Genomic DNA, 14,318 nt, shown 5'->3' on the forward strand with positions numbered 1-14,318 from the left:
GAGTAGGCGATCTTGGTAATGACAAGGACCAGAAGCTCAGCTCAGGATTAAATTGATTGCAACCTTGCCATCCTATCTGATTCAACCACAGCCAGTGGCCAGGGAGCGGGATGGAGTTGGTGGCTGGGAAACTGAATTTGTGGCTGGGGCTAAAGAAAATGGCGTTGGTTTCCCAAAATTTATTGGAGGAAATTTCTGCCCATCCCATACTGGGTGTTGGACAAGCAGCACAACAAATCAGTCAGTGAGAGATAGTGGTGAGATAAAACGGAATATCATTAGTGTAAAAGATGGACGATCAGCGAGTGGAGACTTCAGCCTGAGTGAGTATATTTGGGAATTTGGTTCAAGTGGGAATTTGCACGGTGCATAGGGGGAAAGAGGTGCTGTAGGTAAGATTTACTGCAAGAAGTGTGACTTAGAATAGAGTGCTGGGAGTTGTGTAATTAAGGGAGTTAGGGAAGGAAGGGGAAGAGGTGACCTTTTGCTTTCTGCTTTCTAACTTGCTCAGCCTTCGGAAAGTGGTCGTAATCTGCTACTGGAGAAGAAACTAGTTATTTGGTGAGTATCTGGTAACTGACTGGGGTTTATTCTATTCCTAAGGCTCAAAATAGTTTAGCAACTGGTGGTAAGATTAATAAAATATATAAAAACAAAAATAAAATATATAATTGAATAAAATAATAAAACAGTTAATTAGAATACATGAAGGATGTTAGGACAGGTGATGTGTCACAGTTGCAGCTTGTGGGAGCTCCTGGATGCCAGTTTGATCCAGGGAAAACACGTCTGCCTTAAGTGTTTGAAGTTTGAGCAGCTTTAGCTCAGAGTTTATGAGCTTGAGGCTGAACTACAGACACTACGACACACCAGGGGCACACCTATTAGGACAGGGTCTTCTGATTTGGTCAGTGGTCAGGGACAGGAGAGTGTGACTGTAAGTGAGGCAGATAAGGGGACTCAGAGGATAGGAGTGCAGGAGTGTGAGCCTCTGCAATTGTCCAACAGGTTTGAGGTATTTTCAGCTTGCCTGGATGAGATTGGGGGTTGTAGGGTGGATGAGCAAACTGGCTATAGCACTGTGGTACAGGAAGCCATTCAAGTGGGGGGAGCAAAAAGGAATGTAGTGGTAGTAGGGGCTTGTACAGTCAGAGGGATTGACACCATTCTCTACAGCAAAGAGCGTAAGTTCACATGGCTGTGTTGCCTGCCTGGTGCCAGGGTGTGGGACATATGCTTGGGGCTAGAGAGGAACTTGCAGTGGGAGGGAGAAAACCCAGTCATCATGGTCCATGTAGGTGTCAACAACATAGGCAGGACAAAGAAGAAGGTTCTGCATAGTCAGTATGAGGACCTAGTAACCAAATTAAGAAGCAGAACCTCAAAGGTCATAATATCTGGATTTTCACCTGAGCCACATGAAAATTGGCATAGGACAAATCAGATTAGGAAGATGAATGTGTGGCTCAAAGACTGGTGTGGGAGAAGTGAGTTCCAGTTTGTGGGGTACTGGCAGCCAGTACCGGAGAAAGTGGGATCTGTACCGTTGCGTCAGTCTACATCTGAACCGTGTGGGGACTGGTGTTCTAACGAGCCGCATAACTAAGGAAATAGAGAGGGTTTTAAACTAAATAGCCGGGGCAAGGGATCAAATTTGGGAAGATGTGGTAAATCAAAGAGCAGAGACCAGACAAAATAAAAAGGTATTATTACGGGAAATGAAAAACAGACCAGGAAGGGGTAGAGAGTGCAAATCTAACAGTAAATCAACAGATGAAGCTAGAAGCTACAAAAAGAATAAACAGATAAAACTAAAAGCTTTGTTTCTGAATGCACATAGCATTTGAAACAAAACAGATGAACTGAGAGCGCACACAGAAATAAATAATTATGAATTGATAGCCATTACAGGGACATGGCTGCAGGAGGATATGATTGGGACCTGAATATTGAAGGTACAGGATATTTAGGAAGGACAGGAAGCTAGGAAAAAGTGGAGGGGTGGCTCTGTTAGTTAATGATGGTATTAGCACAATAGAGAGGGATGACCTAAGTTCAGGAAACAAGGATGTGGAACCCAGTTTGGGTAGAGATGAGAAATGGTAAAGGCAAGAAGTCACTTGTGGGAGTTGTGTGCAGGCCCCCTAATAGTAACCACATGGTAGGGTTGAGCATAACGGAGGAAATAATTGGAGCTTGTCAGAAAGGCATGGCTATAATCATGGGAGATTTTAATTTACGTATAGACTGGAAAAGTCAGATGGGCAAAGATAGCCTAGATGAGGAATACATTGAATGTTTTCGGGATAGTTTCTTAAAACAGCATGTTCTGGAGCCAACCAGGGAGCAGGCTATACTAGACTTGGTATTGTGCAATGAGATTAGAGTAATTAATGATCTCATAATGAAGGCAGCCCTAGGTAACAGAGACCATGATATGATTGAATTTTACATTCAGTTTGAGGGAGAGAGGAGTGGGTCTTAAATCAGGGTAATTATGAAGGCATGGAAGCTGAGCTGGCAAAAGTGAATTGGCAAATTAGGTTAAGGGATAGGTCAACAGAGATGCAGTGGCTAATATTTAGGGGGCTATTTCAGAATGCACAGAATCGATACCTTCCAACAAGTAAGAAAAAGTCCAAGGGACGGACATTCCATCCGTGGTTAACTAGAAAGGTTAAAGATAGTATCAAACTTAAAGAAAAAGCATATAATTGTGCAAAGATAGGCGGAAGGCCAGAAGATTGGACAGAATATAAGGAACAGCAAAGAGTGATTAAAGACTAATAAGGAGGGAAAAATTAGAGTATGAGAGAAAGCTAGCCAGAAATGTGAAGACAGATAGTAAGAATTTTCATAAATATTTAAAACAGAAAAGAGTTAACAAAGTGAGCATTGGTCCTACAGAAAGTGAGTCTGGAGAATTAATAATAGAAAACAAGGAGATGGCAGATGAATAAACAGGAATTTTAAATCGGTTATCACAATAGAGGATACAAGTAACATCCCAGAAGCAGCTATAAACCAGGAAATGGAAGTAGGGAAGGAAGTCAGGAAAATGACAAGACAGCAGAGAAGTGGTACTGAGTAAATTATTGGAGCTGCGGGCTGACAAGAGCCCGGGGCCTGATGAACTTCATCTGATGGTCTTAAAAGAAGTGTCTAGTGAGATAGTTGATGCAATGGTTTTAATTTTCCAAAACTCCTTAGATTCGGCGAAGGTCCCATTAGATTGGAAGATAGCTCCATTACTCAAAAAGGGAGGGAGACAGAAAGTGGGAAACTACAGGCCAGTTAGCTTAACAACTGTCGTAGGGAAAATGTTAGAAGCTATTATTAAAGAAGTTATAGCAGGGCACTTGGATAAGCTCAAGGTCATCAGGGAGAGCCAACATGGTTTTGTGAAAGGGAAATTGTGTTTAACAAACTTATTGGAGTTCTTTGAGGAAGTAACATGTGCTGTAGATAAAGGGAAACTGGTGGATGTACTCTACTTAGATTTCCAGAAGGCATTTGTTAAAATGCCACATCAAAAGTTATTGCAGAAAATAAAGGCTCATGTATATGGGGTAACATATTGGCATAGATAGAAGATTGGTTGGCTAACAGGAAGCAGAGAGTAGGCAAGATTGGGTCTTTTTCAGGTTGGCAAGACATAACAAGTGGCGTGCCACAGGGACCAGTGCTGGGACCTCATTGGTTTACAATGTATATAAATGACTTAGATGGATGGACAAAGAGATGGTTGCCAAATTTGCTGATGACACAAAGATAGGTAGGAAAGCTGTGAAGAGGGCATAAGGATGCTACAAGCATATATAGATAGGTCAAATGAGTGTGCAAAGATCTGGCCGATGGCGTATAATGTGCAAATATGTGAAACTGTCCATTTTGGCAGGAAGAATAAAAGAGAAGCATATTATCTAAATGGTGAGAGATTGCAGTGCTCTGAGGTGCAGAGGGATCTGGGTGTCTGAGTGCATGGATCGCAAAAGGCTAGTATGCAAGTACAGCAAGTAATCAGGAAAGCTAATAGAATGTTTTCATTTATTGGGAGGGAACTAAATACAAAAGTAGGGAGGTTATGCTTCAGTTGTACAGGTAACTAGTGAGACCACATTTGGAGTACTGTGTACAGTATTGATCACCTTATTTAAGGAAGGATGAAAATGCATTGGAAGCAGTTCAGAGAAGGTTTACCAGACTAATACCTAGAATGGGTGGGTTCTCTTATGAGGAAAGGTTGGGCAGACTACGCTTGTATCTATTGGAGTTTAGAAGAGTAAGAGGCCACTTGATTGAAACATATAAGATCCTGAGGGGTCTTGACAGAGTCAATGTGAAGAGGATGTTTCCGCTTGTGGGAGAATCTAGAACTAGGGGGTCACTGTTTCAAAATAAGGGGTCACCCATTTAAAACAGAGATCAGGCAAAATTTTTTGACGAGTCATGAGTCTTTAGAACTCTCTTCCTGAAACAGTGGTGAAACAGTGAATATTTTTAAAGCAGAGGTGGATTGATTCTTGGTAAGCAAGGGGGTGAGAGGTTATCAGGGTGATAGGTTATTGGGGGCAGGCGGGATGCAGATTTGAGCTTACTATCAGCTGAGCCATGATCTTATTAAATTGCGGAGCAGGCCCAAGGGGCTGAATGGCCTACTCCTGCTCCTTGTTCGTATGTATACATGTGGAACCTGACGTGATTTTGGATGATGTTGCCGAGGGGCAGCATGTAGGTGAGGAATAGCTTTTCAGGAGCTGTTTGGTGACAGCAGATTTGAAGGGGAGGAGTCTGTACCTGGGGAGAGGGAACCATAGAGGCCACGAATGCAAGTTGGGTGGTCAGTAGGTTTGTCAGAATAGAGTTGAGGGAGCAGGAGACGGGTCACATGGACAGTATGAACTTGGAGAAGACAAGCAGCAGATAAGCAAGAAATTAAGGAAAGATGTGAGCTCAGAGCTAGGATAGAATCGAACCCTAGGGTAAGTTTGGCTTGGTGGACTCAGGCAAGGGAGAGAAACAGTGGAGGCAGCTGATTGGATGGTCTCAATCCTAGTGACAAAGAAGTCTATGAACTCTGCGCACTTGTTGTTGGAACAGAACGTGGAGGAGACAGGGTAGGGGTTGAGTAAAACAGTTTGTGTTGGAAAAGTGAAGCCTGGAGCTATCTTTTCATTCCAGGATAATCCAGGAATAGGGAGCACTTTTAGAAGAAGAGAGCAGGAACCACAAATACTTTTTTTGGTCCAGAGAGTTCTGGCGATAAATGGCTAAACTTATTGTTTGTCAAACATTCAAGACTGTAAGCCTTGGACTAAAGGGAGCAGAAAAGGGGACTATACTGGGGGATGGACCAAGGTGAGAGAGACAGTAATAGTTTTAATGGGGTCAAGAGCCTCAAAGGTGGAGGTGAGGGCATGATTGGCTACAAAAATGTCATGGTGAATTGAGAACCAATGGCTATACTGTTGGAAATTTGAAAGTGCAGTTGAAAGCAAATTGGGAGATAATTCTTTACATGGACGAACACAGAAGGAAGTAGGTTTGGGAGGGAGAAGGCAGATGTGAGTGGAGAGTGACACAAGGAGGTGCTAAGACATTACCTTATCTGTGTTGGGCACAATGGCAGTTGAGTGACCACATGAGATAACAAGGTTGAGCTGCTAGAGGTGAGTATATCTAGGTCAGTTTACATGGAGGGAGAGATTAAAGGAGGTTACGAAGTTAGAGGAAAGAGGGCACGGTGAGCTGAAATGGGGCAGAATTTTGCCGACGGCGAGCAGGGGTCGGGGCCCGCTCGCTGATGCGTAAAATGACGCGGGGTGACGTCGGCGGAACCCCCGACGTCACCCTGTCCCATTTAAATTTTCAGGAAGGCGGGGGCGCAGCAAAATCAGCTGTGGGTCCGCCGACCTGTCAATGGCCACTTGAGGCCACTGACAGGATCATTTAACCAATTAAAGGACCTGCCCGTCCAACCTTAAGGTTGGCGGGTCAGCCAGGAGCCGCGGCAACAAATAGAGAAAACATGAAACCTCATCCAGTGGCGGGATGAGGTTTCATGCAGGGTTTCAAAAATTGTAATAAAGTTGTTCTGTAAATTATGAACATGTCCCAACTCATGTGACACTGTCATATGAGGGAACATGTAAGGGATTTTTCTTTTCTCTGTTTTTAACAGTTTTAAAAGTCGAAGCAATCTCCCTGAGGCTGCACTTAGCCTCAGGGAGGTGTACACTCTTTCGTGCACATGTGCGAAAGAGCGCACTCTCGCTTTTAGGGATTCCCCCTGCCCGCACAGGGAGCGCATAGCGCTTCCCAGCGGACGTCACGCTGGGTGGTCTTTAATTGGCCCGCCCTCGTAAAATGGCGGTGCGACTCGCTTCGCTGGTGGCGATCGGCTCTGCGCCCACCGGCGATTGGGTAGGGCCCAACTGCCCGACAGGCAGAAAATTCTGCCCGTGGAGCTTGAAAGCACTAAGGATGAGAAGTTGCTTGATGTGGAGGCAGAGGAAAGTAGTAAAAATAAGTTGATGAGATATTTGACATGATAGGTGGGCAGTAGAGAATGAGGATTTCAAAGGACTTTTGAGGGGGCTGGAACAAGGTGAGATGCTCAAAGGAGAAGGTGTCAGAGAAATAGTGGGCAGACCAATTTTTCATTTGGTGATAAGTGTCACTCTACTACCATGGTGGACTGGGTGGGGAATGTTTAGCTAGCAGGGAGGCTTAAAGGAGAAGGCTTTAGCACTTGTCAGCCAAGTTTGTGTCAAGGCCACAATGTTATTGCAAACGTTTACAATAAGCTCATACACAGCTGATCACCTAACACTGCAAGCAATGACGCAAGAGATCTGCTCGTAACTACAAGGCAAATAATTAAATATTTAAAGGGTAGAACTACTTTCCATACCATTTCTAATTCTGAAATTACATTCTTTTTAAATGTGACTTATTTGTAATTTTAAAAAAAACCCTGAATTAGGTAAATTACACAAATTTTGTGTTTATCCCTTTTCCATTCCCTGAAGGACCAACTCATTCTGGGCTTTGCTCACTCTCTGATCTCATGTTCAAGTGAACATTCTTCACCCAAAAATCCAAACAGTGAACATCATTAACTAACTGGGAGGGACATATCAGTTGGGCCCTGTTCTGCCCCAATGTTCATAACCCCACATGCACTTAGCAGAAGAAATTGGCAGTGACAGGATGTTTGGATGATGTTTCCCTCTTTAGTCAAAGAAAACAGGGAGACCTCTGAAGCTTGGGACAAGCTGTACTGTTAAACCTACGTCTGATTTAGTTTTTGTTTTTAATTCAAAGCAGAAGACCAACTCCCATTTATCCCCTCACAATGCTGGACCAGGAGATACTGAATTCCTTCTCCACTTTTTATGGATAATATTGATCGAAATCTTTAAATTCCCTTCCGAATGAGCCCTGAGTTGTACCAAAATGAAATGAGTGAAACTAACAATCTCAATTAAGCAACAACTGTTTTGGAGGATTGAAACATGAAGCCATGTCAATAATTAGGGGCTGAATTTTACACAGGGGCCGATGGAATCGCACCCCTTCCCAAGAATGTAAAAGGGGTGAGTTCGCGTCTGCGTTGTCACTCGCCCCGCACAGCCACTTTCTGGTTATTGGGTTGTTAATTGGCTTGAGGCAGGCCTTCCACCCCAACAGGGAAGAAGTCACATCCCCAATTACTGCCAGCCAAGCAACAGGATTGGTTGGCCACTGCTAGGATTGTAGGCAGTCCCCTGAAAAAGAGGAGTCATGGAGTTCGGACTCACCGGGAAGTCCGGGCTCTCTCTGGGTCAGGGGGGGTGATAGGGGTATAAGGCTCACAGGGTATGGAGGACAGGCAATGGGATGGGGAGGAATACCTTGGGGTGGGAGGGGCCTCTGATGGATAGAGGGTGACCAAACAGGAGGCAACCCCTGACAGCCTGGTTACGATGTCACTAGGTTTCATCTAGGTGGTGACCTCAACACTTGGCAATGGCCTCCCTTGCTGTGGGAGAAATCCCAGTGACAGTGGGAAGAGAACCTTAAATGGCCATTAATTGGAACAAGTGGGTCACCTAATGCCCCAACTTTGCCCGTGGGGGCGGGTAGGTGATGGGCACAATGACACTGCCATGCTGCCAAATGTTACACTCCCCCTATCTGCCAAACCACTCCAGAGAGGGGTGGTAGGGGAACTTGTAAAATTCTGCCCTAGATGATGGATAGAGTTTTATAGGTACTGGGCCCAAAATCTGACTAAGTTTGAAATGAGGAGAGCAAATGTTTTACTCGTTGTGTATGTCACTGCCTTTGTAAATGTGCACAAAAGATCAGGCTTTAAATGGTACTTCAGCAAGGCTGGCTTAAATTCCCATGTAATGAGGAAAATATAACCTATGTATTAATGTGAATTAAATGGCTATTATTTAAACTTGTGTTGTTAAAAAACATTAACCTTGAAAGACAGGCACGGCTTTCCACACCGCAACAGGTCCGAGGCTGGCAAACTGCCCAATAGAACATTCCAAGAAAAACAGGGGCAGCCCAGCGAATGCCAACATGACTGAGTAGGGAATAAGAAACGCACCTGGAAAATATAGTAAAGTTTAAAAAGATTGTATGGATGATCAGGCTTATTCATATAGTTTGAGATTGAACATTGAACAACTAAACAGACCTTTTTAAACACAGGAACTAATTATTGTCATTGACCGAAAACGGTTACTACAGACTGTATTCAGCACCTGAATACAAAACAACCACAATGAACATTCAGGCTCTTATCCTATTGCATTTCTCCAAACACCCCAGTTCCTTGTACTTGAGAGTCTCAAATGGCACCAGCTGACACAAAGTAAATGCTCTACTTCAGAACAAGAAAGTAGTTTACACGGAATTCACTATGGAATCAGTCCTGGAGATGAAAATACAATCTATGCTCCTGGAAGAAAATTCTTGCCTTAATTTTTCATCAAGAAATGAAGAATTTGAAAGCATGTAAAGAGATTATTATTATAACAAAATTCACCATTACTTCAGGTAAACAGTAGAGAAAGTTCAAATCTCCAAGCAGTGTAAATCGTGAAAAGAAAAAATGCTCCTACAATTTGGCAATGCTTAATGAAAAATCTAAACCTTTAGTAGATGAGATACTTTTTATCCTATGGCCGTTAAGAAAGACTGAAATGCTACAGTTACTAACGTGCCTGAATTTGTAACTGACTTTTAAGATGCATTTACCATCACAAGGCAACCATTATTTTTCTTATTAGATGCACTTCAGTTAGTATGTGTGCCAGTGACCACAGGAAATAAACTTTCACGTTCTTTCCAAGCGAGGTAACCAGGCAGATAATCAAACTTCTAATGAAAACAGTTTATATATTTTGTTGTTCCTCTCCAATTTTAATAAAACTACCACATGAATTTTGGAAGTGAAATTCTAGCTTGGTAAAATAGGGAATACAATGCATTAAGAATTATTTAAACTCTATTACTTTGAGTGGCAAAATATAAGATGCATTGTACACCTGTTTTCCCACAATAAATAGTAAATAGAAGAATTTATACCCCTGAATGCTTTCAAGTAGCACAACCCAATTTGAAGTTGAACATTAATCAGACATTGAATGCAGTGATTTATATTGCTGGGAGGTTTCTGTATAACCTGAAGTATGTGTATTGTGTGGGAAGGGAAGCTTATGGGAATAGTTTTCGAAATTACTTAAAGGATCCTTCTCATTGTTTGCACGTCTTCAGCAAAATTAAGACAAGACTTGGAAGCGGAAACCTGATCTGAAGGGATGTAGGCAAGACAAATTGTCGAGTGAATATTTTTTTCGTAATTATATATTTACAAGCATCCTCTAAAGGTTGGGCTTGGTTCTGATGTTGGAGGAGTTTCTCAGCAACTATTTCTTATTACACATAATATGGAAACGTGAATGTTTAAAACCAACTATAGAGATCCGGTGAATAAAAGAAACAGCTGAAAGTTCTGTGCGCCATCTCTAAACTGATTAAACTGTCCCTGAGATAGTGCACTGGCTCACCAACTTCTGCCAAACTGATACTTTCCCTGATTTCCAAGCGCTGAATGTTTGAATGCCAAAGATATTTTCGACAGAAGTACTGTTTTCAGGGAAACTTACAGAATACTGAAAGGCCTGGATAGAGTGGACGTGGGGAAGATGTTTCCATTAGTAGGAGAGACTAGGACCCGAGGGCACAGCCTCAGAGTAAAGGGAAGACCTTTTAGAACAGAGATGAGGAGAAACTTCTTTCGCCAGAGAGTGGTGAATCTATGGAATTCATTGCCACAGAAGGCTGTGGAGGCCAGGTCATTGAGTGTATTTAAGACCGAGATAGATAGGTTCTTAATTGGTAAGGGGATCAAAGGTTACGGGGAGAAGGCGGGAGAATGGGATTGAGAAACTTATCAGCCATGATTGAATGGCGGAGCAGACTCGATGGGCCGAATGGCCTAATTTCTGCTCCTATGTCTTATGGTCTTATGGAAGATCATGTTACTTTGATTATTTTGGAGCCTCATAAAGAGTGAAAGCAGGACAAAGGCATTATCCTTTGTTAAAATGATCTATCCATCTGTCTGTCCTTTCATTCTTCTATCTAGAAACAATTTTCTTATATCTGTTACTGCACAGAATAATCAATTTGTCTCATTCTCTCCTATTTCATTGGCCAAATTGTGATTAAAAGATTTTACAATGTGAATGTACAGTAATATATGGAAGACATTCAACTCTCTCAGCTCCAATTCTGAAAATTAAGTACATGAACGAAATTAATCAGGGAAATGCCCACCTTGTAAAATTCACTATCTAACTGAATCAAAATACTTTCTGCCTCTTTGAATAAAGTTATTGAGCAATGGTAGTGAGACATTTTTGCAGTTTTGTCATCAGTTTCCTTCAATCCACTTGTGGGATTGTGAAGAACACCTGATATGAGCAAATATAATCTCAATTTACAAATGTCAGTCCAGAGATAATTGAGAATTTCAGATGAACATGTATTTTAAACAATAATATTTTCAAAGACATTCAGCAGTAATAATCATCAGTTATAACAACCTGCTGTGGCTCAATGATTTGGGTTTTAAATACCACCTATTTGATGTGTCACACTTTTGACTATAAATAAACACATTTTCTCAAAGTGTTTGTGATGTGTCAATCTTTTTGGAAATTTAAATCTCACTCCTAGATAGTCCCTGAGTTTGTCTGTTTAACTCAGGAAGGGACTGGTGGGTTAAACTCTTTGTTCATTTCCTCTTTACTTCTTAATCAGAAGGATGCTTCTTAAACCCTCACGAGAATTTCTAGGTAATGCACAGTTTAAAGCTGTAATTCAATTAATCATTCCTTTACCAGCATTGTTCAAACCTATATTATTTACCCTGTATTATACAGGGTTCCCTGGTTCATTGAATTTAATGTTCTTTTATAATTCAATGAATGTTCCATTTAATTTCTGCCTTGTCTCCCCTATATTTCAAACTCACTACATACCTCCTCCATTTCTGTAAGCTAGGTAAGGGAATCTCCAGACATTGCCCAGACCCACAGCATAGCCGATCATTGACATCAGGTAGTCAGTCTTCGAGGCCCAATTGCCTCGTTCCACATTCTCATCACTTTCACGCACTTGTTCACTGGTGACAGCCTGGGGGAGAGAGGGGAAATGGCCAACTCAGAAATTAGGCTTTCTCAGGCTAGAAGTCAAACAAAAAATACAGTTTTCATCCACGACAGAAGCAATGTGTAGTTCTCATTTAGCAGCAATCGGCTGGTAGTTTGGAAACCCCCTGAACCTCACAGAAAGACTCTGCAATTCACAACAACCAAGATCTGCAAATCGTCAGCACCTCTCAGGGTTTTATGTGAGTTTACTGTTTATTCACTGTATCCTCTGGATCATTCTTTGAGAATCCAGGTAAAGCTAATTGTTTCCTGTCCATTTTTGTATAATGGTGAATGATTCTTCTGTTTAGTGAGGGTGGGATGGAAAACTCAGAGTTTTTTGTCCAAAGATCTAACTCTGTACTGCTCAGGGACTCTTGTTAAGGATTAATCAACTCCACAACAAGTAATGACCCTTGCAGTCAAATCCCAGTTCCTTATATGCAATTTAAAAGGGGTGTAGCTCTGTTTATTCAGCTCATGATGACATCCAAGTTCCCAGAGTATTTCAACTATTAATAGGTTGATCTGCCAGATCAAAGTTTTTAATTATAGGGTATTTGCATTAGTTCCAGAACAGTCAGGACCAAATGTAGTTATTCTGTATCAACAAGTTTTGTTCAGCCAACATTTCAAAGGGAAAAGCATCAAGTGCACCTCCATCAATCAGAAGCTCGGCCAATGCGGAACTGTGTTTGCTTAAAAATGGAACAGTCTATTCTAATGTAGAAACTTAAAGGAAATCCATTGCTGCCTGAGTTCTTTTTGCACTTCTGAACTTCAGTTTGACTCCAGTTGTGCTCCAGTTATCATGAATCTCCCGGCTTCACCTTCAAGTGATCTCACATCCACTAGAGTGATACCAGTTCAGTTGTACCTGTGGGTTTATGTCGTGTTGGAGGGTGGGCAGTGTCGCTGCACTCTTAACTCTAAAAGGGGTCTTGGAGCCAACAGTCCTGAACATTATGTTAGTCATATTAGTGGACAGAAGATTTTTCAGTTAATTTGAGGTACCTCAAGTTGACCCATTTATGGTAAGACAAAATAGAGAACAGTGCACCAAACACTTCAGATGTTTCATCGCTAATATCAACAACAGTATTTGCTAACTGATTGTGTAAAGTCGTTTATGTTTAATGGAAAGATGTGACTGGGTTTAACAGAGCTCTAAAAAAACTAGCCTTTGGAGATGGTTTTTAAACTACTCAGATGATAATATTTTCAAAGTGAATCCTATCTCCATTTATCATGAGTGAAATAATCGAAGAAACAAGCTGTGTTATTTTAATCATTACTAAAGAATGTTTATGTATTGGATTATAGCAGATCGATAGATAATTCTGTGTTTTTAGTAGTTTTATAGTGTACCAGTCAGCCATTACAGTGTCTGAACTGAAGCTCGTGGAACTAGTAAATTTCCCTGAATCTATTCCAGAATATACTTTCTCATCTTGCGGCAGCTTTTTAATGGGCAATAAAGATGGGATCATCTTGTTTCCCTCTTCAGCAAGGCCACAGAGATTGATAAGTATGCTTGTGAAATGTCTAGTAAAAGAAGATCATTGTAATCTTGACTAGTATGAAGAACAGCATGAATTTCATGAATTATTCCTTAATATGAATAAAATGCTAATAACTAATAAAAAAGACCAAATAAACAGAATTTTAAGAGTAAGAAATGAAGCATTCACAGTTGGTTTTAACCTTCACAGGAGGACAATAACAACTTATAAAGCACCTTTGATGTAATAAAATATCCCAAAGAGCTTCACATGAGCATTATAAAACAAAACCAAGCCACAAAAGGTGATATTAGGTGATGACCAAAGGTAAGTTTTAGGGAGTGTCTTAAAGGAGAAAAATGAGGTAGATAGGGAGGGTATTCCAGAGCTTAGGGCTTAGGTATCTAAGGCACAGCCACTGGTGGAGCAACTAAAATTGGTATTGCTCAAGAAGCCAGAGGAGTGCAAATATTTCAGTGGGTTGAGGGGCTGGAGGAGATTACAGAGATAGGGAGGAGAGAGGCCACGGAGAGATTTTAAACAAGGATGAGAATTTGAAAATCAAGGCATTGTGACCAGGAGAAACATAGGTCAGTGAGCAAGGGTTGAATGACAATTGGTGCGAGTTACGACATGGGCAGCAGAGTGTTGAATGACCTCAAGTTTACAGAAGGTAGAATGTGGGAAACCAGCCAGGAGTGCATTGGAATCGTCAAGTCTAGAGGTAACTAAGGCATGAATATCTCAGCAGATGAGTTGGATGATGTTACGGAGGTGGAAATAAGTGGCCTTAGTGATGGCATGATTATGAGGTTGGAATTTCATCTTGGAGTATATTTGACACCAAAGTTGTGAACAGACTGGTTTCATTTCAGACTGTTGCCAAAGACTTTGTGTTTAATAATGATCCCGAGTTATTTGTCAGGTTTACACAGTTCTAATTACTTGCCACAGATTATTTCTAGTCTGGTTTCACCCACTGACTAAGTTATATGACTCAAGACTTCCAGAGCAGAACTTAATGAGACTGGAGCACATTCAGGTACAGGGATCAGCACTCAATTCATATTCTTTTTTTTCAAATTATTGGATGGAA

At 41.5% G+C, this 14,318-nt stretch overlaps 1 protein-coding gene across 1 annotated transcript in view; it reads right to left on the reverse strand.

Moving 5' to 3' along the window:
- LOC144683321 (sodium- and chloride-dependent neutral and basic amino acid transporter B(0+)-like) overlaps positions 1–11,998 on the reverse strand; it is a 45,795-nt gene extending 33,797 nt beyond the window's left edge. The window contains exons 1-3 of the mRNA XM_078546258.1: positions 11,942–11,998; positions 11,550–11,703; positions 8,474–8,605 (exon numbers count right to left, since the gene is read on the reverse strand). Coding sequence (XP_078402384.1) covers positions 8,474–8,605; positions 11,550–11,703; positions 11,942–11,998 — 343 coding nt within the window. The remainder of the gene's footprint in view (positions 1–8,473; positions 8,606–11,549; positions 11,704–11,941) is intronic.
- Between the last annotated feature and the right edge of the window lie 2,320 nt (positions 11,999–14,318).

The sequence above is a fragment of the Cetorhinus maximus genome, chromosome 8, assembly GCF_964194155.1.
Source record: "Cetorhinus maximus chromosome 8, sCetMax3.hap1.1, whole genome shotgun sequence".
Taxonomy (NCBI): Eukaryota; Metazoa; Chordata; class Chondrichthyes; order Lamniformes; family Cetorhinidae; genus Cetorhinus; species Cetorhinus maximus.